This window comes from Zonotrichia albicollis, chromosome 1 (genome assembly GCF_047830755.1).
Source record: "Zonotrichia albicollis isolate bZonAlb1 chromosome 1, bZonAlb1.hap1, whole genome shotgun sequence".
NCBI lineage: Eukaryota > Metazoa > Chordata > Aves > Passeriformes > Passerellidae > Zonotrichia > Zonotrichia albicollis.
Window position 1 is genome coordinate 83,553,056 of NC_133819.1, and position 26,739 is coordinate 83,579,794.

General features: G+C 37.8%; 1 protein-coding gene across 2 annotated transcripts in view; it reads right to left on the reverse strand.

Annotated features, from left to right (window-relative positions):
* Nucleotides 1–4,160: 4,160 nt before the first annotated feature.
* Nucleotides 4,161–26,739, reverse strand: part of ADCY2 (adenylate cyclase 2) — a 206,407-nt gene continuing 183,828 nt past the window's right edge. For both annotated transcript variants that reach the window (XM_005484268.4, XM_074545999.1), the window contains 8 exons: nucleotides 25,099–25,283; nucleotides 23,529–23,613; nucleotides 17,711–17,869; nucleotides 13,298–13,444; nucleotides 12,119–12,226; nucleotides 9,963–10,077; nucleotides 5,483–5,607; nucleotides 4,161–4,955 (listed from right to left, as the gene is read on the reverse strand). In XM_005484268.4, the coding sequence (XP_005484325.2) occupies nucleotides 4,803–4,955; nucleotides 5,483–5,607; nucleotides 9,963–10,077; nucleotides 12,119–12,226; nucleotides 13,298–13,444; nucleotides 17,711–17,869; nucleotides 23,529–23,613; nucleotides 25,099–25,283 (1,077 nt within the window). In that variant the 3' untranslated portion in view covers nucleotides 4,161–4,802. The remainder of the gene's footprint in view (nucleotides 4,956–5,482; nucleotides 5,608–9,962; nucleotides 10,078–12,118; nucleotides 12,227–13,297; nucleotides 13,445–17,710; nucleotides 17,870–23,528; nucleotides 23,614–25,098; nucleotides 25,284–26,739) is intronic.

Below are 26,739 nucleotides of genomic sequence, written 5' to 3' on the forward strand. Positions count from 1 at the left end.
TCTCTCCAAGGGCTCACAGGTCCTGTCAGGAGCCTCCTCCAGCACAGCTTTCCCACAGGGTCACAGCCTCTTTGGGGCATCCTCCTGGTCCAGTGTGGGTTTGTTCATGGGCAGCAGGTGGATCTCTGCTCCCCCATGGACCTCCAAGGGCTGCAGGGACACAGCTGCTTGGTGATGGTTTGCACCACAGGCTGCAGGGCAATCTCTGCTCCATAGCCAGGAACATCTCCTTCCTTGCTGCCTCTCTATTTCCAGAGATGCTTCCTTTCTTCAGCTGCTGGTTCTGCTGCATTTTTTATCTCTTCTTAAATATGCTATTCCAGAGCTGTTGTTGATGGGCTCAGTTTGGCCATTGGTGGGTTAGTCTTGAAGTTGTCTGGCATTGAGTCTGTTGGACATGGGGGAAGATTCTGGCAGCTTCTCACGGAGACCACCCCTGCAGCCCTGTTCTCTTCTCCTTGCTACCAAAACCTTGCCACACGAGCCAGTATAGCTGGCTGATACATGCTCCAATTCAGATCAATATTCTGTTCAATAACTCTCTTTGTAAGTAAAGTAGTATATATTTTTATACATAAGGTGACACAACTTTCATAAACACTGCTATTTGTAACGGTGTTTTGGAATCAAACATGAAAAATTCTAGCCCAGGAATATCAACCTTTAGAAATACTTCACATGCATTTTTTCCTGTCAAAACTGAGATTTTCATGAAGAGCATCTCAATGGCTACAAATAGATTTGAAAAATTTTCCATCCAAAAAATTTCTAACAATTCTTGGCACAATCTTTGTTTCAAACAGGGCATCCTATAACATAAAGGGGTTCATATTGTTATAGCTGTAAACATTAATAAAATGCCCTTGTCTTGCATTTTGACATGTCAAAAATTACATTGACCTGAATTATTCCTGTTTCTAAATCTGAAAATGCTTGAAGTTATTATGTAGCAAGCTTTAGGTTGAACTAGTTATAATTAATTTATATACCACTTTTGACAAATCCACACAAATCTGAATTACTTCAAAGAACAAAAAAATTATCTCTTAGTTACATATTTTATTTAAGCACATACATCTCATTCTACATTTTCTCAGAATCACTCCACTAATTTAGACAAAAAATGAAGAATAAAACAAAAAATCCATAGATTTAAAATTGTTTGGGGTTCACCTGTAAAAAGTCTTGAAGGGTACTAACTACACCTAGAATCTGCTATCTGAAAATTAAAAATTAGTGTATATTCATATATAATCACAACAAGAAGGAAAACTATGTATTAAAGTACAAGATAATAATATCTTTTAACAGTACATCTTCTGCTATATAAAGCTTCTTGAAAACATAGCTTATTATTTATCCCAGTATGAGGTTCTGAAAACAAAACAGGGAAGACTTGCAACAGCTCTTCCCTCACATCACTTTAGAGACAAGCAGACTGAACTATCTGTGTCTCAGTGGAAAAAGGGAGGATTTGTAGATATTTTACAAAATGGAGGAAGCATATATGAATATAAGAAAATGAAAAATGCTTTTCATATGGCATGTCTATTCATATAGCACTAATGTCTCTCTTTAGAAACAGCAGCTAAATAGCAGTTATTTACAGGTAACACAAACTATTTCCACAGTTTAGAAAAATATCTGCAAGTCTAATCTTTCTTCCTGTCCTTTGGTAGCCCTCCATGAATTGGAGCAAAGCACTGACTTTGAAAAAGAATTCCAGCAGGCTTACCAGTGTTCCCATTTGATTCTCTTTTTCCCAGACCACAGTGAATCACTCTTACATTGATCTTCTAGCTGCTGGCTCACAGTGTGAAATGCATTTGCATTGTACTTTTGGAAGTCCCACTCTGTGGTTCACTAAGGAGCTGTGAATTATGTCACCAACATGAAAGTTGCAGAACTTGACTCTTACTGTGATGTGGAATATGTGGAATGTCAAATACTGATTTACATCATTATCATAAAGTTTTTCAGGTTATGGGCTGATACATGAGTGGTGTTATATCCAGTTACTGAGGCTGAAATGGCTGCTGGAGGAGGAAATAAAGTTCTTAAGTGTAACTAGACAGCAGAAAAATAAGTCAATATAAACAGTAGATGTAAAATGCATTGGAAGACAAGAGGTATTTATTAAATACAAATAGCTTCTCAGCACTAGAAAGATAGTAATACTCAGCAACTGAAGGCTAGAGAGGATGGTATGTACTTTTCTTTGTCTGGGCAAAGATATGAGTGTCTTTTGCCCACTTTCTTGTTCTTTAGCAGGATTTGGCTGCAAGAATCTAAATGCAGTTACAAAATGAGAGAAGAACACCAGTGAAATATGAGTGCTTTGAACATGGGCATTTTCAACATGCTCTTGGAGGGAACATACACACCTTTCTTTATACTTCATTGGACTAGTCAGCTCCCCAACATTCAGATGTTTTAACATTTCATAGCTTACAGAAATAATATTGTTTAACTTTTATAAAAATCATAGTAACAAGGCTATGGAGTTAGGTACAAGGTTTGTTAATGATGAGCAAGAATACAAATGAAAGCAAAATCCTGAATGCACAGGTTATACCTGAAAGCTGCACATATATATGACAATATCATAGAATCAGCTTTACATAAGGGTTTTCATCCACGGTAGGAAATTATTGCGTTGACTTGTGGTAATACCACAGCGATTTTAAAGGCCCAGAGTACATTCAAAGTCTAAGAAGGAGATCAATAATTTATTTCAATGTTCCTAGGACAAATTTATAGTAAGTGGTGAGGAAGGATTTAGGAGAAGTCTTATGTGACATAGCTAACTGACAGCTAGCCAATGACTGAGACGCTGGGTTTGTGGCCATGTGAGCTATTTGGAAAGTCTTTAATTCCACTGGAAAACATTTATCTTAACTTATTAATTAAAAGGAAGAAATCATAGAGACAACAAAAATATTTTTCATGAGATTTTATTAGACTGAGCACCTGTCTTGAAAATTTCAGTTTAAAAGTCTCCAGGACTGGAGGAGAAATTAGGTGTGTTATGTCAAACATAACTGAAATAACTTACATTTTGCTTTTAGACTTACTTAAGGGGATCAAAGTTCAGATTGTCTGTTTTACAGCAAATTAGGCACTTAGAAATCTACTGTCATTCCAATTCACTAGTGGGCAGATGGCTGCTGTGAGTAAACTGTGCCACATTCAGTGAGACTGGACTGATGCCATGTATTTGTGACCCACAATTTTGAGAACTTAGAAAGGATACCATTGATATACAAATGTATATGTTTGTTTCATGAATGAGCAGTCTGAATATTTTTCGGATTTCAATAACATGCTAAGAGGTAACAGTGCATAAGCTGACTTCCATATTCATCTGGTATCACTCAGAAAAATATCTTGCAATTATATGCTATTTTGTAAACAATATTATTTTCTTGTTGGGATGCTATGACTAAAAATAATTGATTACAACAACAAAAAACTTAATTATTACTGTCTGTGCTTCAAAGGAGCATAGATAGTAAAATTACCTACTTTTACTCTCTTTCCCCTGGCTCATCTATGAAACTCTGCAAATGTGATACTTTTTAATTCAAAGGGATTTAAAATAATCTCCAATATCCACAAAACAGCATTTTATTCATACTCATGCCCTAGTGAGTATAAATAAAATTATTACTTTACATGATAAATAAGATTATTACTTTAAATATCCCACAAAATCCAGCATTGTGAAGGTTAAATGAAAGGCATGCAAGGGCAAAAAAGGTTGTCAAAGTTCAAAACAGAACTTTTTCTTCTCTTGAATAGCTTCTCCTTGTTACTGTTTAAGCACTGCGGGCCAGGTGTTAAGTAGCAGCACTGCTACTGCCTTCAGTATCCCCCATTTTATTTGTGTTTATGGATTTGAAGTCAGTCTTCTGTATCACCTAGGTAGTGATTGCAAAGTGCCTGGGATGCCACCAATGACTGAAGACAGTAGAGGTGATTTAGTTTCTGAAAGGAATAGCAAGTCGAGCAGATATTCTTGACCAAGGCTGTTGAGACAGCTGGGCCATAGCCTGCTCAACATCTAACTACTGAATAAAAAGCAGTGGCAGCAGCAGAAAACACACAGCTTTAGAGTGACAGAAGCCAAGGAAGGAAGCAAAACTAAGAGACAGCAACAGTAAGACAAAGTACATATAAACTTTTAATGAATTAACTTTACAAAAGACAATAGCTTCAAAACATTTGACACGTTTGTACAAAACTATTCCAGCATTTTTAGTTCTCTCTTCAGAAAGAATGCCAGCAAACCACCCAACGTGTCCCTGGCTATGAGATGCAACTGGTGATCACATCCAAATCATGTGTGGACAGAGTAAACTTATTTACAATACTGTATACTTTAATACCAGATTAGTGGATGCTATTGGGGAGCGACTGTATTTTCCAGAAAACACCATGCATCAGAAAATAGTATGCACCCCTAGCTTTATTGCCTTTTTTTCCCCGCATTTGTCACTAACACTTCTCTTTAGTCCTTTCAGGATGCATTACCTCCTTTTGATTCCTATTCCTTCTTTTCTTGTCTTTGAATAACAGTGCAAGTAGCAGTACAATCTTCCAGTCCTATAGCGTACATCACAACTGTCCTTGAACATAGAAATATCAAGGTGCAAAATGATGGCTCATGGGACTATTCTGCAGCCATATTAAAATAAGTGCCACATACCAGAAAATAGCACGCATGTTAAGGGCCAAAATGTAGTTAAAAAGTGCGTGATACTTTCCTGAAAATATGGTATTGATGACACATACAAACATCTTCAAGATGCCACATTCCCTTGTGAAAGGGATCTTGTCATTTCTGTATGTACAAAGTATGTCTTCAATTCTCCTTTTCCTTTTACATTTATTATTCCTCTGCAGGTGCTCATGTACCCCAGTGTTTGCAGGACGTTGTTTGTCTCCTCTGTAACCTGCAAAAATACAGTAATACAGCCAGTGTTGATAACAAAGCAGAGGAGAACCTTCTTCCAGAGTGTGAAGATAACATAATGTTCTCTTCATTTTTAAGGGGTTTGCTTTAATGCTCATAAGGCCTTTAGGGGTCTCAGGTGAAGTTTTAACACCTAAGCATTCAAACAGTCTGTTGCTGGTTGCCCACTCTAATAATTTACATCAAGAATCAAATTTGGTGTAACCACATCTGTATCCAGGGTTGCCAGCAGGGAGCTTGTAGATAGATAAATGGAACTAGGGACAATATTCTTTCTCACATAGCACTCTCCTCATCTTCAAGACCTTATTTTCACTTGAGTAGACCCAAGCTTCCCCATCATTCTACAACTGCTATGGACATGTAAATGAAGTGATGGTAAGGAAATGGTTAGCATCACTTGTCAGAGCTGCTGTTGCCAGTTTCTTACATAATTGTTTGTGAACCAAACTTTAGCCCATTCTCCCATTTTAGGTAAAAGCCCACTAACACAAAATCAAGGCTTACCTGTATTTTATCTAAGACACCAGTGCTGTCCATCCTGCTGGCCACATTTACTGTATTGCCCCATATATCATATTGTGGTTTTTGAGCTCCAATTACTCCAGCTATTACAGGTCCATGGTTTATACCTGAAAAGCATCAGAACTTAACGTTAGCAATGAAGAGAAAGGCAACAAAGCTGGTGAAGGCCCTGTAGCACAAGTCCTGTGAGGAGCCTGTGAGGGAGCTGGGGTGATTTAGCCTTGAGAAAAGGAGGCTCAGGGAAACCTTATTGCTCCCTACAGCTCTCTGAGAAGAGGCTGTAGGTAGGTGGGGGTTGCTCTCTTCTCCCAGGCAACCAATGACAGTGTAAGATGACAGTCTCAAGCTGTGCCAGGGGAGATTTTGGTGATCATTAGGAGGAATTGCTTCACATTCAAGTGTGATTAGACATTGGAATGGGCTGCCCAGGAAGGTGGTGGAGTTACTGTCCCCGGAGGTGTTAAAGAAAAGACTGGATGTGGCATTTGGTGCCATGGTCTAGTTGACATGGGGATGTTCAGTCATAGGTCAGACTTGATGATCTTAGAGGTCTTTTCAAACTTAGCTGATTCTGTGATTCTGTGAAGATCCACCAAACAAGGACACAAAGTGCATCTGGCATATAGCAAGTCAATGAACGCAGCATTTGCCCCTCACTGAATAGTGAGTATGGCAGCAAACATCATGGTTTTATTAACCATTTATGGCAGGAGAATGTTAGTTATAGAAATGTCAAAAGTCAGTTCATCTAATTTTAGTTTTATAGCTCCCTCCCATCCTGAGTAACTTGCTATATTCAGCCACTGGCACCCTTATAATAACCTGCTGCTGCCTTTATTATGTAGCATGGAACCACACTGTGGGTGAGCAGCAGCTTCTGAGAAAACAGATATACAAGCATTTCTTTAAATTTCTACTTGTAGTGAAAAGGGCCTCTCCTCTGCAATAGTTTAAGGCCCAATTAAGTTGCTTTTATAGTATTCTTTGCTTCTTAAATGTAGAATAAACTAAAGAGAATGAGCTGAAAGGATTTGAAGCCTTGTTCTGAAAGCTGGATTGACCATAGAATTGTCCCAAAGATCTGCAATATAAATATATGTATTCAAATACTTTGATTAAGTATGATGTAGAACAGAAGCTATAGTCCCTCGTTAGACTCTGGGCATTTTTTATCTTGCAGTCAGTTTGTAACCTATATTATGTCTGTAAAGTAAATGAGTTTTACTTTGCTAGTAGGGAAAGAAACCAGGATGTAAAATCCAAAGTACTATTGATAACCAGCATCAAAGGTACTGTAATTGTAACTGTACATACTGAAGAGCAGGAAAAACAAGTTAGGCCTAGTGAGAAATAAACCCTGAACAAGTGAGTAATTTGGATTTATAAAATTATCTCAATGGATCATAACTGATTTCTGTTAGCTCCTTGACAGAAACCATCATTAGGGATATATCTGCGCAGTCAAGTGAAAGTGTGATTGTAGGATGGAGAGGGATCTCAAAGTTGGCACATCTGGTATGCAACATGGCAGCACAGGCTAGCAACAACACTATCAGCCCACTTGGAAATCCTGGAAAACGTGACTGTAGAAGTTAAATTGGGAAAAGATGCAAACACTACAAGATAACAAATGGAACCTGATATATGTTACTGTACAAGCTGGCTTGTACTGATAAATAAGAAACCCAGCTCGGTTCCGCAAACCGGGCCCTGGGTTGATAGATAGGGAACTTCACCTATCACATTCCATCCTGGGCTGTGGACATCTCACTGGTCAGGAGTTGGGCTGTGGGAGGATCAGACCAGTGAGCTGTCTAAATCTGGGAGTCTTGAACTCCCTATATAAGGAGGCTCTCAACAATAGAAGAGGCTGTTTGTCACATGGAGCTTGGAGGTGCGTGTGTTGTCCCTGTCTCCAACCACCAACCCCACAGAACATGTGAATTATTAAACATAATAGATATATATTTTTCTAAGTGCTCAGGGATCAATGCACAAAGAGACTTGGGCATTGCACCACTTTGCATTAACAACTTTGCCATGGATGGGTTTTCTCTACTTCATGACATACAACTTGTAGAAAACACTAGGGAACTAAGACTGGAATCCACAAAAGCCATCCGCTGGGTAGCCCAATCTGGTTAGCGGGGAATATTGAAGAGATGTGTGTAGCCATGATCCAGAAGCTGGGGCAGTGCAGTAGGATTTTTCTACAAAATACAATGAGCAGGAAGGGACTTTTATTTTTTTACCTCCTTCCTGAACCACTGCTGTTTATCGCTTGAGAAATACCTCAGAGGCTCAGGAGTCACCTTCAGATGCCTCCTCCTTTGAGGAAACTTCTACCAGTATATCTTAGGGATGTGTTCTGGCCAGCCAAGCATTGTGGGATATGCTGCTCTATGTCATTCCTGCTGGTGTTTCATCTTTTTTGCATGACACACATGAATGTTTTTGGGACATGGCTGGAAGAGCAGTACTCTCACTACAGGGGGATGCTCTAACAGAGGGTGATACTCTCATATCCAAAGCAATATTTAATCATTCTATGAAATGCAACACTGTTCAGCAGGAATGACAGAGAATACCTCATTCTGAAGTATCCTACAGCCTGGGCTCATGGCCTAGCCTCACCCAAAACCAGGAACCAAATTAAGTCACCAACAACACAGACAAATGTTCCAACTATGAAGTTATATGGAAAATAAGACACCAGCCTCTGTTCTGAAAGAGAGTAATACATGTGCAAAACTTGCTGCAAAAGCATATCTGAACTTGTCTCATAAATCAAGCATCTCAACTTGCAGAAGGGGAGGAATGCCTAAAATGTCATCTAGATCCTCCTCTTCCTTATCTGACAAGATCAGAGCACTGTGTACTTCCTAAGTCACACTAGCATTTCAGACACACACAGAAGATTATGAAAGATGAGACCTCTAATGAGTTCCAAAATTTCAGACTTAGATGCTGGCAGAGGGATGCTTTTACAAAGGGCAGTTAGGGTACAATCCTTACAGTGGGGACTAAGAAGTAGTTAAAATGTTTCTGTGGCTATAATTAGTGTGGATATCAGAGGCTTTCATCATCAGGTGTTGGGAAGTGGAGAAGAAGTGATGTGAAAATGAAGATCTCAGTATGTTGCCTATGTTGCATTATGGTGGTACAAATACTACTTCGGGGCCTGTGTTTCTTTTTAGAGTTAAAACATTTTTTCATTTCATGAAGCAAAGGAGTCTGAGTTCTCTGTAATCTTTAGAAAGACTAGTAAAAATCCAAAGTTAAGCATTTTGTTTTGCTTCATGGTCCCCACTTGAAAGGACCCAGTAGTGCTTTAAGCAGTTTGCAGATGTAGCCCCGGCACCCAACAGCTGTCTGTCTGTACTGAAGCTGCTAGTATGTGCAATGTCAGCCGTGGCCAGAACCATCAGGTTCTGTAACACTCTGAGAAGGAAGCATCCTTCTGATTTGCTTTGTCATTTTTAGCAAGGAATACAAAACATACTGGCAAAGGAGTGCCCTAAGAAGCTCGTTTAGTCAGAAGACAGCCAGTTTTGCCAGTGGGTGGCACTGTGAAATAGACTTGAGAGGAGCAGCCAAAAGGAAAAGCAAGCGGTACAGCAAGGCAGGAGAAGAGGCAGGAGAATAACTGTTGGAAATCAAATACTTCTGACACATTTACAGAATTTATGGGTTTTCAATATTTGTTTACTGTTTTCATTTCACACTTTCCACGTTACATATTGCATTGTGAAACTGCTGTGTACTGCTATCAGGAAATAAACATTTTGGAACATATGGTCCTTGACCAGCTCTGAATTCACTTATCATTTTTTCTACTGCTTACTGCAGCTGTCTGTTTCTTTTTAAAAATACCAGGATGCACAAAAAAAAAAGCAATTAGAAACTGAAACATAAGGGATACCTCTTTCCAAGATAAATAACTAGTCATCTTTGCTCTTACCTGAATAACAAAAGCAAATACTCTCCCCTGTCTAACAGTTCAAAGGAAAGAGTGCATTTTTGTGTGCTTGCTTGAATTTAGTACATGTAAAATATTTCAGACTCCAGCCTCACTGACCCCTTATAGCTCCTGTCCTCTGAAAAAACATTTATATAGTTTTGCAAAGCCCAGTCTAGAGTTTTATTGTGTATTCTTTTGGTATTTGTAAACTTCCAAAAATGCACAGCTTATAACCTCTGCAATAATTTTTAAAGAGTTACCATAAAACCACTCAGAGCCATGTGAACAAATTTTTTCAACCATTCTTTAAATAGGAATACTGCCCTTTTCCGACTCTAGCCTTGAAACACTCTAGGCGTTGATGGGCACTACCATGTGCGCTGCTTTTAAACAAGATAAAGATGGTGCTGTTTACTATCATGGCCCTTTTGGTCAGTTCTGTTATTACTTTAATTCCCCCCCTTGTCCATGATGCTCTCCTAAGAATCGTATGATACTCACCTACTCGTAACTTGAAGTCATTGAATGAATGCTTGTTTATGACATCCAGTTTTGCCACCAAGGCAAATGCAAACTCCACCATGGTTCCTATGTGCATATACTGTCGTTCAGGTTCCTGAATTCAAAAGACAAGCAAACAGTGTGAAATCAATGTTGTGAGCCTTGGTTGCTGCAAGAATACAACCAAAATACGCTGAACACTTGAAGACAGTTAAGCCCTTAGGGATGTCCTCTGCAGGCAGATGAAGAGAAGTAATGTAGAAGGTAGTACCCTGTCCAGCATTAGTTAGATCAAACAATGGCCAAGACACAGAATGCATTTCACTTGTGTACAACCAGGCAGTCTAGTGGTGATAGATCCAAACCATACCTAATCCAACATTCTGATTGTCAAGTGACTGGTTAGCTGCTGTTTAATCCCACAGGCATTCAATATCTATGTGTGCCTATAATTTGTTAATTCATTTTCTTTAAGTGTCTGCTTCTATTGTATTTCCTTTCATAATAAATAATGCTTGTGGATAGCTCTACAGAGATTCTTTCCTCTCACTGTTGCACACCTCAGCACCCTTATAAAATGCTTAAGATCCAGTGAAATTCACAATTCTAAAAATTCTTCCACTGATCTCATCTTGCAGATAAGCAAGTATATTTGAGAACATTTAACAGACCTGAAAATTACTAAAATGCAAGAGGAAGAGGGCAACCCCATTCTGCACTTTTACTTACAGAGCTTATCCAATTTACCAAGGCTGTAGATTTAATCTCTCCTCATACATAACAAAGCAACCTTATTTCAAGTGCTGTTTTGAGTCCTTTCAGCCTGAGGCGAAAATTGATTTTGGTGTCCCACAGCCCAAGGTAGGATCCTGACAAGTGACTAATTTCATAAGACATGGACTCGTTGATCTCTATGAGAAATTACTGAATCTTCCCTATTTCTTGAGATAAAGGGACAGAAGAGATGGACAGATGACAACTTCAGAGATGATTCATGGAGTGCGTGCATCAGCCTAGGGTGGGACAGTAGTGGTGCTTTCTGGAGCAGCTGTTTAGATAAATGAAGTCTGTTTCCTTTGGAGTTCACTCCTAGCTAAAACAGATGGTTTCCTGTTCAGCTGATATATTCAGACCCCTTCCTTAATCTTCCTTGGATGCTTGTTTTAAGCTGGGGGTGGTTCCCAGCAGTATGTCTAGCAGTCAGTCACTGCCTCACTAGGTACTGCAGGATCTGTGTATCTTTGGGAATCTGGAATGAAGGCTGCTGAGTTTTGGTGGGTTTCTTTTGAGAATGTGAACTAAATCACCAAAGGAATCCTAAACTGTGGATCTCCTGATTGTGGAAATAACTCCTGTGATAAATTTCTTCCTCTGCATACACTAGTTTTAGTTGTGATTGAGAGCTCTCTATGTCTTCATATCTTTGGTCTGCAGCTCTGCATTTTCTTCATCTCCTTCACCTCCCTGCATTAAATGTCAGAGCTAATTTAAAATAATCCTTTGTCCTCAGGATCCTTAGGGTCTATAGTTCATGTAGTAATTGCTTGTGTTTAGAAAGAACATGAGTTTGGCAAGAGCACATTAATCCTTAGCAGAGACTGTGTTGATTCTTAATTGCTGTCTCTCTGTTGCCAACCTATAGTACTCTAAAGAGATCATGGCAGAGGCAAAGTTTTTGAAAGAGTTATGAATTGCTTTTCTGATCTGGATTTCCACTGACTGCAGTTCCTAATCTTACCATATTAAGTAAACTAGAAACAAAGGAACATATTCTCAGTGCTGATTCTGGGGGTTCTAAAAGGGTACAGTTAGTAAGGCAAGTCATCCCTCCCAGCTCACAATGGAAAACATTAATTCTTGCAATCTTTTGTATGCTCTGTAAATCCAGTCCTGATGTACCACATAGGAATGAAATGCTGTACTGCATCCAGAGTAGAAGGCCTGCTTTAGCAAATACAGAGGTGGCATTTTCAAACTGCAATGTGAAGAAAAATTCAGAGTGTATACTAAAGTATATACTTGTCCAGTACAATACAATCTATGCTAATAAGAAAAAACTAGGCCACATTATTATACATAACCTGCAGCTTAATGAACAAAATTTTAGCCTTCATTTGAGTATGCTTTTTATTAAGCAGAAACATGTTTTCCTGTACCTGACACTGTTCTTGGTTGGGTGTAGCACTGAGTCCTGTTGCTGCCATGTAAGTGCTTCCAATGGTCTTTATCTTTTCAACTCCACTGAACTTTGGCTTTGACAACAACTGTAAAAGAAGGACAGTCATTCATTATTCTGATCAGAGGTCCTGTTAGTCTAACACCAATCAGAGAATCAAGTCTTAGAACAGTTTCTGTATGGACCTCAAATGGCTTCACAAATATATATAGGATGAAGGACTTAAGGATGGATAAAACAATGGTTACAGAACTCCAGGAAAGGGAATTTCTTTCTTCTAAAATAACTTTTTACTATAAAGAAATTAAATTTATGGCAGTGAGAATAAATTTCATCTTATTTTACATATAGCTTATAAAAGTCAGTAGACTGCACTCCTGTGATATTGGAAGTGGACCACCATGCCAGCCAACAGTTAAGCTTTAGGCAGCTTTCTGAAAGTAAGCATCCATTCCATGCCAGTGGAATACTCCATGCCAATAGGACTAAAATCCAAGGATTTTAGTACATGTATCCCAGTTTGTTTTGAACATTGAACACCCAATGCTCTCCAAATGGGTTTGCTGCTAAAATACCCTTTATAGCTGCAGACCCACAAATCCAGACTGTGCTGAGTCATGACACGATTTTAATACCTTTTACTGGTATCTTCATCACTAATGACTTCCCTATCGAAAAATACTGTTCTTAGTGAGGCCTTTATAGATGCCTTTTTCTAATCCATCTATAGTCATACTCTCTATTTGCTTCTGACTTCAGAGAATGGAACATCACAACTTTTATAGTCCTTTGACGTGCTTGTGTATCAAATCATCAGTGCAGATCAGGTATAACACAAAGGTTATACCTGACTTTAGACATTCATATTTAGAACCTATGGTTAATCCATGGCATGTAATGTAATTGTCTCAAAAACTGCAGCTAATTGGCAAAAAAAGAAATACTCATAGGATTCTCATTATAGGAAATCAAAAGCAATTGAATATGATGTGAGATCAGTATCTGATTTATCCCACATAAATCTATTTTTCCTTTCATAGTCCCTGTAAGTATTTTCTGACAGCTCTTCTACTCTCCCCGTCAAGTATGTTTTCTGACTGTTGCGTATCATGAGTTAGTAAGATTGAAACCATATGTCAATCACTGTTGTAGTACATACATCATCAAAGTCCGCAATGATCTCATTCAGCAGCCTGAGACATTCCAAGCCTTCCTTATTTACATCAGATTCTGTGTAAAACTCCTTGAAATCCGGAACAGAGGCAAACATGACACAGACGCAGTCATATGACTGGTGATACAGGTCCTGTCCAAAAGAAAACAGTATAAAGAAAAGAAAAATATCCTAGTCTGCTGTAAATAACTTTCCTAATTAACATGCAGTATCCAGGATCAAAACCAGAGGTGCTGCAGTAGTTGGAATGCCTTAAGATGGAGGTTGGATGTTTTTTGCATTTAGCTGCATTTATTAATTTAAAACAATGCATAAACCTATTCATAAGAGAGAATTAACACAAAAGGCTGAAAATATTGTAATGATTTTTTTTTTCTTCCTGAACATTAACTTTGTGAAAGCAAAATGTTCACTAATTCATTAGACAGGGCCCATCTTTGAAACTTCTTATGAAGAGAATTTAGTCTGGCTTGCACGGCTGAAAATGTATTTTGTAAAACAATATCCAATTTATTATTGGCTGTTTATTATTGTACTAACTAAAAAACTGAACCAAATCACAAACTCAATGTACTACAAGTGAATAATGCAAAATGACCCTGATTGATAGTTCCTAACCTAAAATGACAATATGCCTAAGAGGACAAAATAATTATCCTTTCTTTTGCATAACAAGGAGCTGGGCCAAAAAGAAAGAATTCATCTGAACTAAAACTTACTTATGGCAGAGTCTGCACTGCCTTCTGTGACCACTGAAATGAGAGCATCTCTACTCCACAGAAAGATTCTGGTGCTAAAAATGACCATCTCCCACTACACACTTCACTTCCCTCTCCACTGCCCTTCAACATGAGACTATCTCTTCTTTTGGGACAAATTCACATCCCCCCAAAAAAGATAGAAAGAAAAAAAATTATTAAACTAACACTTAAAAAAGAAATAACATCTATACACAAAGGTAGACATAGCTATAAACGAGGCTGCTATCTACTTTTATGTAAAACTACCTTCAAGTTATTATTTGAGAAACAAGGGATTTCAATAGTCACATAGAAAGGATTTATTCTGTGAGTTCAAGAAGCATAAGATAGTATTTCCCTGTTTACTTAGCAAAGCTTGGGTTTTGCAATTTGACAGTCATTGTGTCCTTTTGGAAGAATGTGGTGTGTCTGTACACAGATGTGCACAGACATAGGGGATCTTTACTGCTGATGTATAACTGAAAAATAACAGAACTATGGGAAAACTGCTGACTGCTTCATCCCATCACAGGTGTAAAGGAAATTTCTGAGCAAACATGAAAATAATGATGGACAGGAAGGAACACATGCAGCTGCAGGAGATAAATTTCTTATAACTAGATTTTTGTGTCTCCTGTATTTTCTAGGGATTTTATACACATGGCATTGCTGATGCTCCACTACAACTGTATGCTGTAGGGATGGAATACATTGATTCACAGATCAAGCTGTTATTCTTTTGTAGCACCATGATTAAATCCAGGTTTTTGAGACACTGCTGTGGGAAACCCAAGGGTCAAGCCAGTAAGGAAATCTGGTCTGACTGTGAGTGTGTGGGGAGTCAAGGAGGGCACCTGTTGGCTCACTGGAGCTGCCCAGTGTGAAGGGAATTCGGTCCCTTCTCAGGTGGGGCAGGTGTGACTGCCAGAGTGGCTCCTGCATAGTCACATGGGGTATTTCCTTAACATACATTCCGTGGTTAACTCAGCTTTACTTCTATTTCCTCAGGTCATCTTCACTGTAACTTCATTTCAATTACAGCGACCCATTTGTCCTCCTTCCTCTCTAATAATTCATCTCCACTAATGAATGCTCAATAAGATAGCACCATCATGGAACAACAAGTGGCACTATTTATAACCAGATAACTAGTAATTGTGACTATCACAATAAATTTCAGAGAATTTCAAGGAGTCATCCCCATCTAGTTTATTTTGATCATAACAATAAAGGATGTTACAATTGAGTGCCTTAATTTTCCTGAGAGTTCTTCTCTTGAAACAGTACTCTCCAAAATGTGTAGTTAGAAAATTAAGTGCAATACTATTCTAGGAAGGAATAGCTGTTCTTATTTTAACAAAAATAAAATCATCCTGTCTTTTGCATTCAATCCTTTTCTTTTTCCTCCTTAATACCATCTGAAATTCTGCAAGTATGTTCCTTTTACTGTCCCCTCATCTCCAATGCCTGAAGATCTCCTGGGATAGGGAAGGCAAACCAGTCCAATTCTATCCCTTGGAAGGGTATGGCGGTCAGCTTCTCTGGGGCAGAATTTTTGCTCTAATTAAAGTGCTAGCTCCATCCAGTAGCTAATAAAGCACGATTCCTCTTGCTCAGTGATGGGCTTGCCAGTTAGCTTGCAGCACTAAAGTTCCTTACCACTTTTTACTAATAGGGAATCTGAAAGATAAAAGCATTAAGGAGAAAGCTGCAAAAGCCAGGTGCAGATATATTTAATCCTGACCCTGTTTTCTGCTTTTAATTTTAGATTTGAGCCTGCTTTTCAATTGGAAAATAACCTGTCTTGGAAAACAACCTGTCTCCAGCATGCAGACTATAAAGCAGAAACCCAGCTCTGGAGGTTCTGGTAAAGCAAACAAACCTTTATTATTTGCTCTGAAGGACCTTTGCTTTTGGCCTATTAGCATTAGTCAATATATACATCTTATTATAAAAAGATGTTGGTCATTTGAAACTACCGTGCAACTGTTAGCATTTATCCACTCACTTTTTCCCAGTTAGCATTTATCCACTCTCGTTTTCCCTTTTCATTTCTCCTGCCTGCTTTTCAGCAGCATTTGTTTTCCCTTATCTCCATATACACCTGCATGCATAAAATACTAAGGGAAGTAGTATTTGGAAATAGAATATTCATCCATTTTCTTAATCTCAGAATCTATTTTAAACAGAAAAGAACAAACATAAAACCATACCGACTTGAATGTTTGCAGCTAAGGAAAATGTGGACAAATTTCAATGTCATATCTGTTGACTTAAGATATCCACACCGAGAAAACAAAGGCCTATTCTGCCCTAACATCTGTATCTACCTACAGAATCTTGCTGATATTGAAACAAATCTAAAGACATGACAGATACTTATATTCCTAAATACTTCCAGAGATTTGAAAGGGCCTTCCTTTGAAAACCCTTGAAAGAAACAAAACAACTTGAGTTCATTTTTTTGGGTTTTTTTCAATGGATGTCATTAAAATCATGTCAAATCATTTTTACTTCACCTGACATGATGAGTTGGGGAGCTCAGCACTTTACAATTTCTGTGCTTCATTGAATTAAGTAAACTCATTCCAACCTAGGAATCTTGAGGGGTGACAAGATAAATCTGGTAGCTGATACAAAGGTAAGCAGATGGTGTTGCTCTGCTGGGAAGCTGAGGTGGAGTAGCACATAATCAAGAAAGCAATCTCCTGATGGTTTGCTGTGTTTAATGCCTTAACTGAGAACTGGAGCTGAGTCAACTTGGCTTCTAGCCAAAATCTTCACTGCATTCAAAGGAACCCCACAGCAATTTTTGTTAGCTACCAAATGAATATTTTCAGGGAATACTAAAGTGTTGAAATGCAGTCCAGATTAGTACTGCTTATGGCAAACCACAGTGAAAAGGAAGATGTTGTCCTTTTTAGCTCAGGAGATCAAAAATGAATCCCTAAATCTGCCCTCTGCCCTCTTTTGTCTTTTTTGAAACAATTATTTGGCAAGCACAAGTAATTGAAAATCTTACATTTAAGATCTCTATAGCTGCTACTCTCTCTAAATAGATTTTTATATTTTTTTTCTTTATTATTACTGCAAATGAATATTAGAAGCAGATCTAATTTCCAGAAAAGTAAAGATGAATCTTTTAGGTGACTTTCCTGGTGCTTGGATTAGATCCATTAAACAGTAAATAAACAGGTAATTCAGTGTTCAGAACATCTTTCCAGAATTAACATCGCCACTGTTTCAGGGAAAAAGTTAATTTTCACTACAATAAACAAGCTCTCCAGTGAACAGAAGAAAATTCAGAACCTGGTTGCAACTCCACTCTGATCATGGGGGAAAAAGTATCTGAATGCATATGATTTAAAATTAAACCCATGTTGATTAAGCCATTCTGTTCCTCCTCCTCCTCACCTATTTTTACCATCCTTCAAAAGGCAAAGTGCATTGCTACTTAGGAAAATTTCACTTTTTTATTTCAAGGTTTTATGGTGCATTCAGTGCTGTAAAGCAAACCATACAGGAAGGAAAGGGGAAATGAAAGTGCCTGTAAATTTATATTTTCGCTGTAAGGACCTACTGTTCAAAACAGCATTAAGTGGTATTTCCAGGGCACACTGCTTTCTTACAGAGTAGAGGATATACAGAGACAGCTGACCTCATTCTTCAGGTTCCTTGCCAAGAAGTGTTCAGCTACGTGGGCTGGAAGCACATTCTCCAGAAGCACCCGATTTAGGTTCTCCATGGTTTCAATCTCCTCCCGCTCTTTTTTGAACTTGTTCTTCCACAGGAAGTCTAACCTACAGTAATATTCATTCTGTTACAAGAGGACACAGAAGTAAAGAAACAATAGGCATCTTGTCCTGCTGGAGTACAGGTTTAAGAGACAAAATAAGCACAGTACACAACCCCTACAATTATTTGGCTACTGAAATATAATTCCAGGTCCCACAGAAGTCACACCCCAAGCATACATTTTGTGACACACATTTTATCAAATCCGGCAAAAAGGCCCATAAGAAAAAAAGAAAAGCTGCAAGGTGCCTTAAGAAACGGAAGATTTATTTATCTACTCTTAAACTTGAGTAAAAATTCATTACAGAAATCAAACACTGTAATGGAAATAATGTATAGTTTTGCAACTTAATATTATTTTGTAAGTGCAGAATTTCACTTACAATAATGGGAGTTTTGGGAAGACCCTAGTTTTTACTAACTTGAACTTATGCCATGCAACCAGCCTGGTGAAAAGAAAACAGCCTATTGATACCATTTACATTCAGTATATCAAATCGTGATCAGAATATTAAAAAATGGCCCAGTCAGCCTGGCCAACTCAGTTTAGTTTTGGTTTTTTTAGTTGCTTTTTTTTGGTTGGTTGCTTACTTTTACACTCCTTTCTGTAATACTTTATCCTGCTTTTTTTTTGTCCCAGAGTTTTCACAGTAGCTTTCTAGTAACCACAACAATAATACATGGAACTATATGAAAATACACAACATCCTTGGAGCATCAGTATGTTTTGAGATCCAATTTCACTAGAAAGGTGGTGGAAAATTAATAAAACTGCACTTTTGCAGAGCTCTCTCCACTTCCTTTCAATATTGTCAAGGTGTTGTCATGAATTCTAAGGCATTATTTCCACAGTAAAGCCTCCTCTGGCCTATCTCATTTGACCTGATAAAATCAAGAGTTGTTTCAATGTAGTCTTAATGGTTTAACACTATCAGACAATCTCAATGAAGACTATGTCATTAACCAGGAAAATATGATATGATGGCAATCGTATTACAGAAAACCTTAAAAGTGCTAGCTACTGGTAATAGCAGTCAGTAAGCATTGACATAAAAAATGAGAGTAGTCCTTCTGACTGGACAGTGGCTGTAACAGCTCAAAATGATTCACAGGTATTCTGCTGAGATCACAACCAAAGATAAGAGTAGAAAGTTCAAATTAGATGGTATTAAAATGATTTGGCAAGCTTTTAAAAGGCAATGAAAGAAAAAAAAAACTGATGAAGCAAAACTGTATCTGCAAAATACCTGCAGGAAGAAAAAACAGTAAGAGGAAAATGATTCCTCCACTTAAATGTATAGAGAGAAATATACTCAGGTTTCCTTTGAATTGGTTGATAAGGGCCAGGTACTATTTAAACATTTAATTACAAAACTGAAAGAGAACATCCATCACATGAAATCACTGTTAACATACTCTCTTTGTGCTGATATCGATACTGCTAAGGACAGAATGTAGACCTCAAATGCACCCCAAAAGAAATATTCTGGCTGTTCTGACTCAAAGGTGACATTCTTCTGAAAGTAAAAGGAGTCTTGACATCTTAGAATGGGTCATGCTGCATCACAGAAATCTGGACTTTGAATGTCAAATAAACAAACAAGCTGGATATTTTTAATAATTCTATTTTACTAAAGGATATTTGCGAACTATAAGCAAAATAAGAGTGGGCAGAGACTTAAATACTTGTACAGACAATCATAAAGGTACAGAGAACCTGATAACAGATTTCTGCAGGAATTTGGAAATAGGATTTTATTGTTGCCCTGTCGTTGTGCCTGTATTAAATGGCAATTATCAGTCCTATAAAGTGTGAGGTCATGAATAGGAATTTTTTTCAGAACCGTCCACATGATGCAAAATACATGCACTTTTTTAGAATGTCTTGTTTATATATATGTTAGATATGTATACATCCAATAACTTGGATTAGTGTAAATATAAATACACATAGATGTATTTATATTTATAGTATAAATATAAATACACATAAATTCAAATGCCACAAATGGTATTCATGCAGGAAAAATTCAGTAAAACCTTGGGATGTCAAAATCCTTGGCATAAATTAACAAAAGTAACATGGATGCCTGTGAAATTAAATCTTCATAGAATGTACCAACTTTCTAGTGAAAAAAAAAGGTGGTAGCTAAATGAAGTTTTCAAAAATATGTTTCTCCTTTAAAAGCTAGTATAAAAAAGATAATTTATTTACTACCTTACTCTTTACTGAATTAAATTTAGGCTGCTCCAAAAAAGGGCAAAGAGTACTCAGAGATCAGAAAAGAAAAATCAGAATATATTCTACAATTTGCTTTGAAATTAGAAAAGTCAGCATATCATATTTCAAAAAGAGAAGAGCACTAGCTTATTAAATTATTTTGAATTGTGGTGGTAGTGATTTTTGTGTTGGTTTGTTTGCATGATACTAAACTTATCCTGATCAATCAAGACAGACAGAATGCTAGAGAACTGACAAAGGGTATAGATATAAGGCATGTCTTTGGAAAAGAAGCAGGAACAATAGAGCAAGGTACCTTGTAAAAAAAGCCAGTAAATGCTAAAGAAAAGAGCTATTTAGACTTAGTGGCTAATGCTGATACAAGTGGATGAGTTGACATACTTTCTGTAAACATGCCCCCATCAACTACAAAGAAATAAATGGTCATGTGACTAGCAGTGAAATTTGAAATAAGTTTTCATTGAATTCTTTCAGAAGAGGCTCTTGAAGAGACTACTTTGTTCAAAACGAGAAGAATTCTGTCGCAAAATAAAAGCTTGCTAAAAAAGAACAGAGACAACAAAGAAACAGTTTTTACAGCTCTGGGAAGCTGCCACAAGCACCTCAGCAGTAAAACTACCAATGAAACTCAGTGTGGATAACTACAATATAATCAATCATGGAAAACTATACAGCCAGCCTACAGAGGAACGGGACACATAAATATTTTAGGTACTGTTGAGAAAGGAATTCACAGGCTATGTCAATACTGGACTCAAAGCAGATCATAAGAGAGATTTAGTGCTCAACCGTGTTTAAAAGTGAGCACTCCTTACACAGTCAAGCCCACACCAATCTGGATTCTCCTGGGAAGGGTGGAAGAATCACCATTCTCAGCACACTGTCTGCGTCTTGCCAGCCCATTATCAAGTAACTCTCGGGATCTGTATGCAGGGTGAAATGAGTCACTTCGTCTCAGTGTCAGGAAATGGTTGTCACCTATGCTGGCAGGGCCATCAAAAAAAAAAAAAAAGTTCTGCTTTTTCCACCTCACTTTTGTCTGTTCACCCCCATTCTTCTGGCGGAAGCATTGCTGTGGCCACACCATAAATCTGGAAAATAGATCTGCCTCAGAACCAACCACTTCTGCAGGATTAATTTTTAATCCTGACCATTTCTCTATTTTGATCCACTATACATCTACACAGTGAGCTGGGCCAGTACAAATGAAGAGACAAAGGGATAGGAACAATCAGCAGAGGGAAGGTCTGCTTCTTCCAGTGGTGATGCTAGCTGTGCAGCTACAGGAATTAGGTAGGCTCATGAACCATGTAATGACATACTGATCCTTCCTCCCCACTGAACAAGAGGCACTGATCCCTGCTGCTTGTGATTCAGGAGAGGCATCTCTATGACCAGTGGTGAGCATGTTCACAGAGCTAGGCTTGCAGGAAAGCATCCACTTTTTGTTTGGATGAACGTTTGGTTACTCATCCTGGGGACAGAGGAACACCAATGGCAGCGGAAGGGAAGTAGAAAGGCTGTCCTTTTCATCAGTGCTATTATCTTCAGCATTTTTTAAATAATCAGATATTAAAAAAAAAAGTATTATCTGCAAAAAAATGCAATAACTAACAGAGAAATTACTTGCATATTACCCTCTGTGGAAGAAGGGTAAGGAAGAATTTTACTTTGTTGACACTGCCAAGATGGCTCAACAGCATCCTACAAGTGCCACTCAATAAAAGTAGAAAAGAGAAAGTCTAAAAATAGAAAGACAGACACTGTCCCATGAATTTTTATCAAACTGTGAAATTCATTATCAGTGTTGGGAACATCAGCAAGATAAAATGGGTTAAAAATGGATCAGACAGTGAAACAGAAAACAGAACAGCCAATAGCTATTAAACACAGCCACAGAAATACTAACTGGCAGAAGGTGGGAAGTATATGTCCGTGAATAGGTCACACTATACAGGTTGATTTCCTCCCCTATTCTTTTTCCAAGCATTTGCTACCAATCAATATCACCAACAGTAACTTTAAATGGCAACTCTTATGCCAGGTATGTATTACAAAGTTAGTTCATAACATTTTCCATTTTAGACTGCTTGAAAGCATTTGAAAATGCAGAAGCTTTTTTCTCCTTCTTCTTTACAAGAGAATAGTTAGAAAAATCAAAGGCAAAAGACTGAAGGCTTACAAGTAAATGTTATCATGACAAGGATCCTGGACCTACAGCTCTAAAAATGAAGACTTTTTCCATTTTACATTCATTTCTTAGTTGGTGTGACAGAAAACACCTGTAGCTCCATGGAGAACAAACTTCCTTGTTAATGTGACTGAATCGACTAAGAAATCTTTCTTTTCCCAATGAAGATGATATTCCTTCTCTCCTTTATTCTTGGTATTGCACCCTTTGCCTCCATCCGAGACTTGGGTTGACAGGGACTAAAGATTCTCCACTGATGAGACGAAAAACTTGTCCCTCTTTCTGAGGGAAAGTAGCTGTGCTCTAGACCCACTCTGTCACCACCATCAAATGAATAAACTCTAAGTGCTGCTGCTGACAAGGCAGATGAAGAATGTTATTTCTAAATCAAGAAGGATGTTCCCCAATACAATAAATAGTGCAGAAGCTGCCAGATAAGAATTTTTGTGTAGTAACCTGCAGGGCCTGCATGGCAATTTAAATGACAGTCATTAACTTTTGAGGAGTTATAATGTAAATGAATGATTTAAGGACAGTCTGGGATAAAGTTCTTTCCAAGGCTGCAGTCTGTGACGGCTCAGGCTGTTCATGAGATCTCACATGGATTGCCTTTTCAGTTTCAGAGCCCTGTCTTGTGCACTGCATTGTTCTGGCACAATGGGCTGGAACTGCATCTCAGCCATGAATCCTGTACAACCCTGAGGATTTAGAGAAAGAACTGCCCTTGCACCTTGCCTCAGCTTAATACAGGGTAAGACCATTGACATCACATTTGTTCTGGAAAAGCACAACTGGGTCATAAAAAGAGTAGTTTCCTGTTGGGTCACAGTTTTAGTGCAACCATGGCCTCAGCATGTGGTACACTTCTGTGTGTGTGCTGCATTGTTTCTGTGTCTGCACCAAATTGTAATAACTGTGAAGAAAATAGCTTGCAATTAAGCAGCCAGGGAGACAGCAGATGGATGCAGACAGATGGGAACAAGGCAGGAAGCTAGGAGCCACTATTGGTCAGAATGAGATGCAATAGTCACAGTACACTATCAGCATAGTGTCAGTGATAGCTACTGGTGAGTTTTAAGGGCATATTGGAAGGCAAGAAAGAAAATTATGTCATAGATGCTCCTGACACTCCTCTGCAAGGCTATGGGAAAGAACAGGACAAAGGTGTTTCTTTGAGAAGGTGACAGGCTGCATGTGGCAGCTGGCATTGTGTCCACTGGTGCAGGTGAAGAGAAGTGTGTGTCTTACCTGTCTACCCAAAACCAGTAATGTGATGAAGAATATGAACAAGGAAATTGAGCCCATTGTCTTCAGGTCCTTCAGTATTCCTGGCCTATAAAATAAAAACATAAGTAAAGCAGGCTGCTCAAAAGTTAAACCAATATTACTTCAAGCACAAAAATAAGACCACAATTTATATGCACTACTTTCTGATACATAAACTAAGAACATTTAAATATTATACAATATAATATTTGATAAAATATCATTATTTATATTATGTAGATTTAATTACCTCTACAATATTCTCTGCAAATGTGCCTACATTTTGAACTCCAATAATAAGATGAGGATTTAGGAAAAATAATGTCCTTTTTTACTTGCAAATGGAGAGCATTTGTGGCTTATTCTATACAAGTAGAATAAAAATAGATTTTTAATGCAATAACACTATTTCCATTGTGGAGAGCTCGACCATATCCAATGAATATGCAGAAAAAGAAACTAAAGCACCTATCTCCCAAGATACCCTTTCTCTTGAGGAGGCACAAACTTGTAAAGAGTTTATTAAAAACTCTGCTTTGGCAAAAGTCACTAAAGGAAAACAGTTCACACTAGAACTCTCCTACTCATGCCACTGAAACAAGAACCTTGGTAAGAGATTTAGGAAGGAAAATGCCAACAGGTGCAGAGCTTGACTGACAAAATCAAAGCTGCCAGAAACACAAGTTCAATCTAACCTCTTCCCTGGTTCTCCATACCATCACACACATACTCTTTCCATTAATAAAATGGAAACAAAGACTTAGGTTTGTTCATTTAATCTTTAGATTTAAGTGCAAAGAAAACATACTTTTTTTTCCCCAGATTTTCAAATGAGATCCTTTTCCATGATTGTTACAGCACAGGAAAAATTATATTGAAACTACAGTATGAATATCCAGATTTTCTGGTGTGGCATATGCCATACACTTGGCCTACACAGAAGAGAATCGCCTCTTTGTTTTGAAAATGAGGTAGAAATTACAACTGTCCAAATATTATTTTACACAGCAATAACAAGAACTGGAGTCGTCATTTTGGTCTTACATATTATTAGCTGTAACAAAGATTTCAGCAGCCTCACTAAGAACTTAAGATACAAATGCACAGGCACAACAAAACAAAATAAAAAAATATCCATACTGTTGGTCTACTAATTTGTTCAATCACTAAGACTTTATTTGTAAACATTTCAGACTATGTAATAGTTCTGGGGAAGCTGATTTTCTTCAGCTTGTAGAAAATATCCCCTAAAAACCTTAATTATGTGCAGTCTGAGACCTTAAAAAACTTGGTGATGACTTCTTGTAAAGTCCTTTGTGACAAAAATTCAAATTAAACCATACTCTGTTTCCCATAGTGTGTGATTTAAATGCCTTGTCCAGACTTCTTTTATTCTAATGCTCTGAGGTGTGACATTAAATCAAACATTTGCTGCAGCATGACAATGATTTTACATTGTGACTGAGATTACACAGCCAAATATGTGTGTTCCATGACTAAGAGCTTCCATGGGTAGTATTGAACTTCAGAAAGACTGGAGTTAGCCACCTACCTTCTAAGAGGTGCCATTGCATACATAAATTTGCTGTAGTCATCCAGCATGGGCCCATGAGTGTGCAGAAGGATAACATTGTAGCCCACCAATGCAATCAACATTATTACCATTTTCAACTCATAATTTATCCTCAGGAAAACAGAACAGGAAATGAGCCCTAATATGCAGCTGTATATAAAATACTGGCAAAGAGAAATCAAATGGAAAATATTTAGAATTTGGCTCTTGAGTAGGAAATCATGCATAATAAAATGCTCAGGCTACTTTAAAAAACAAACCATTGACTGACCACCGAAGTGTGCAATCTATCACAATCTGGGACACTATGGTTTATAGACAGCCAATAAAAATAAATTTATGCTCCCTAATTTTCACCCTTTGACACTTTTGATTTACTCATCTACATTTGTGGGATACCACTGCTGGTGTTGAAATCTAATGTAAGAGTCTGTTGCCAGCAGAGCGACATAAGATTTACTCCTGTTCCACTGTGAAATTTTCATTCATGCTTGAGTCCCAGGATTACCCTGAATGTCTTGCTAGCATTTGGGTCAAGGTAAAAATGTCTAAAGGCCTGAAGCAATAATTTCATTGCCTATATTTGTAGCTGTTATAAACTGATGCAGTACACAGTTATGAATCTCACAGATATGCAATTTTATAAACAGCCAGGATAGGAAAAATACAAAGCTATTAACAGGGCCTATGCATAATATAAATATAAAAAATCCTTCTCTCAAATCCTGTGGAGTAATAACCGTATAAAAACATACTCAATTGCTAAGAAAAAAAAAAAGTATTAAAGTATTTTCTTTCCTAGTCATATATATCAACAAAAATATGTATAGTTGAAGTTAAATTTCTGGAAAAATATTTTCTTCTAATATTTCCTGGCAATTGATTACAGCATCAGAATTAATGCTAAAACAGGAATCATCTCTAGAATCGTTATCTTAGTCTTTAATATGCAACCCCTTTGCCAGAAATGCTTCTTGAAAATTACAGTCCTGCACCTTGAAAGGAAGTTTCTTTTCTGAAACTACAAAGCATTCTATTTCTAGTCATGCTATTTTCGGACTAGTGTTGACTTGTTGATGGCAGCAATTTTGACAGAACCTGAATCACTGTATACTAATTTTGGAGGATCACTAAGAAGGATAATTTTCACAGCACCCATCAGACAGAATGTATCTGCCATCTCAATCTTTGCTGCTACTGTAATTTGCTCAAAGATCTGGTTGAAATAAGAAATAGATAGAACTATGGTTCAGAATCATGAAAAAAAAATAAAACCTCTCTGTTAGCTGCATTTCAGAGGAGGTCACCCTCCAAATTCATGGTTACATAAAAATAGCAGTATTCTTTTGTTGAATCAGTATGGCATTCTAGTGTTGAAATCAGTTTTCCAAAAAGTAACAAGGAGAGGCAGTCTTGAACCTATAACTGAATACTGTTTGACAAAGACCCAGAAATTTCCAAGTGGAACAGTCTCTGACAGTGTTTCATACAAATACATAGAATAGATTGAAAATTTCAGACAAGGGTGGATGAATTAGAGAAGAGTGGCACAGTCACACATTTCAGAATGCAGACCTTGCACTGCAGTGCCTGTTTCAGTTAGACACAAGCAGATCTGGA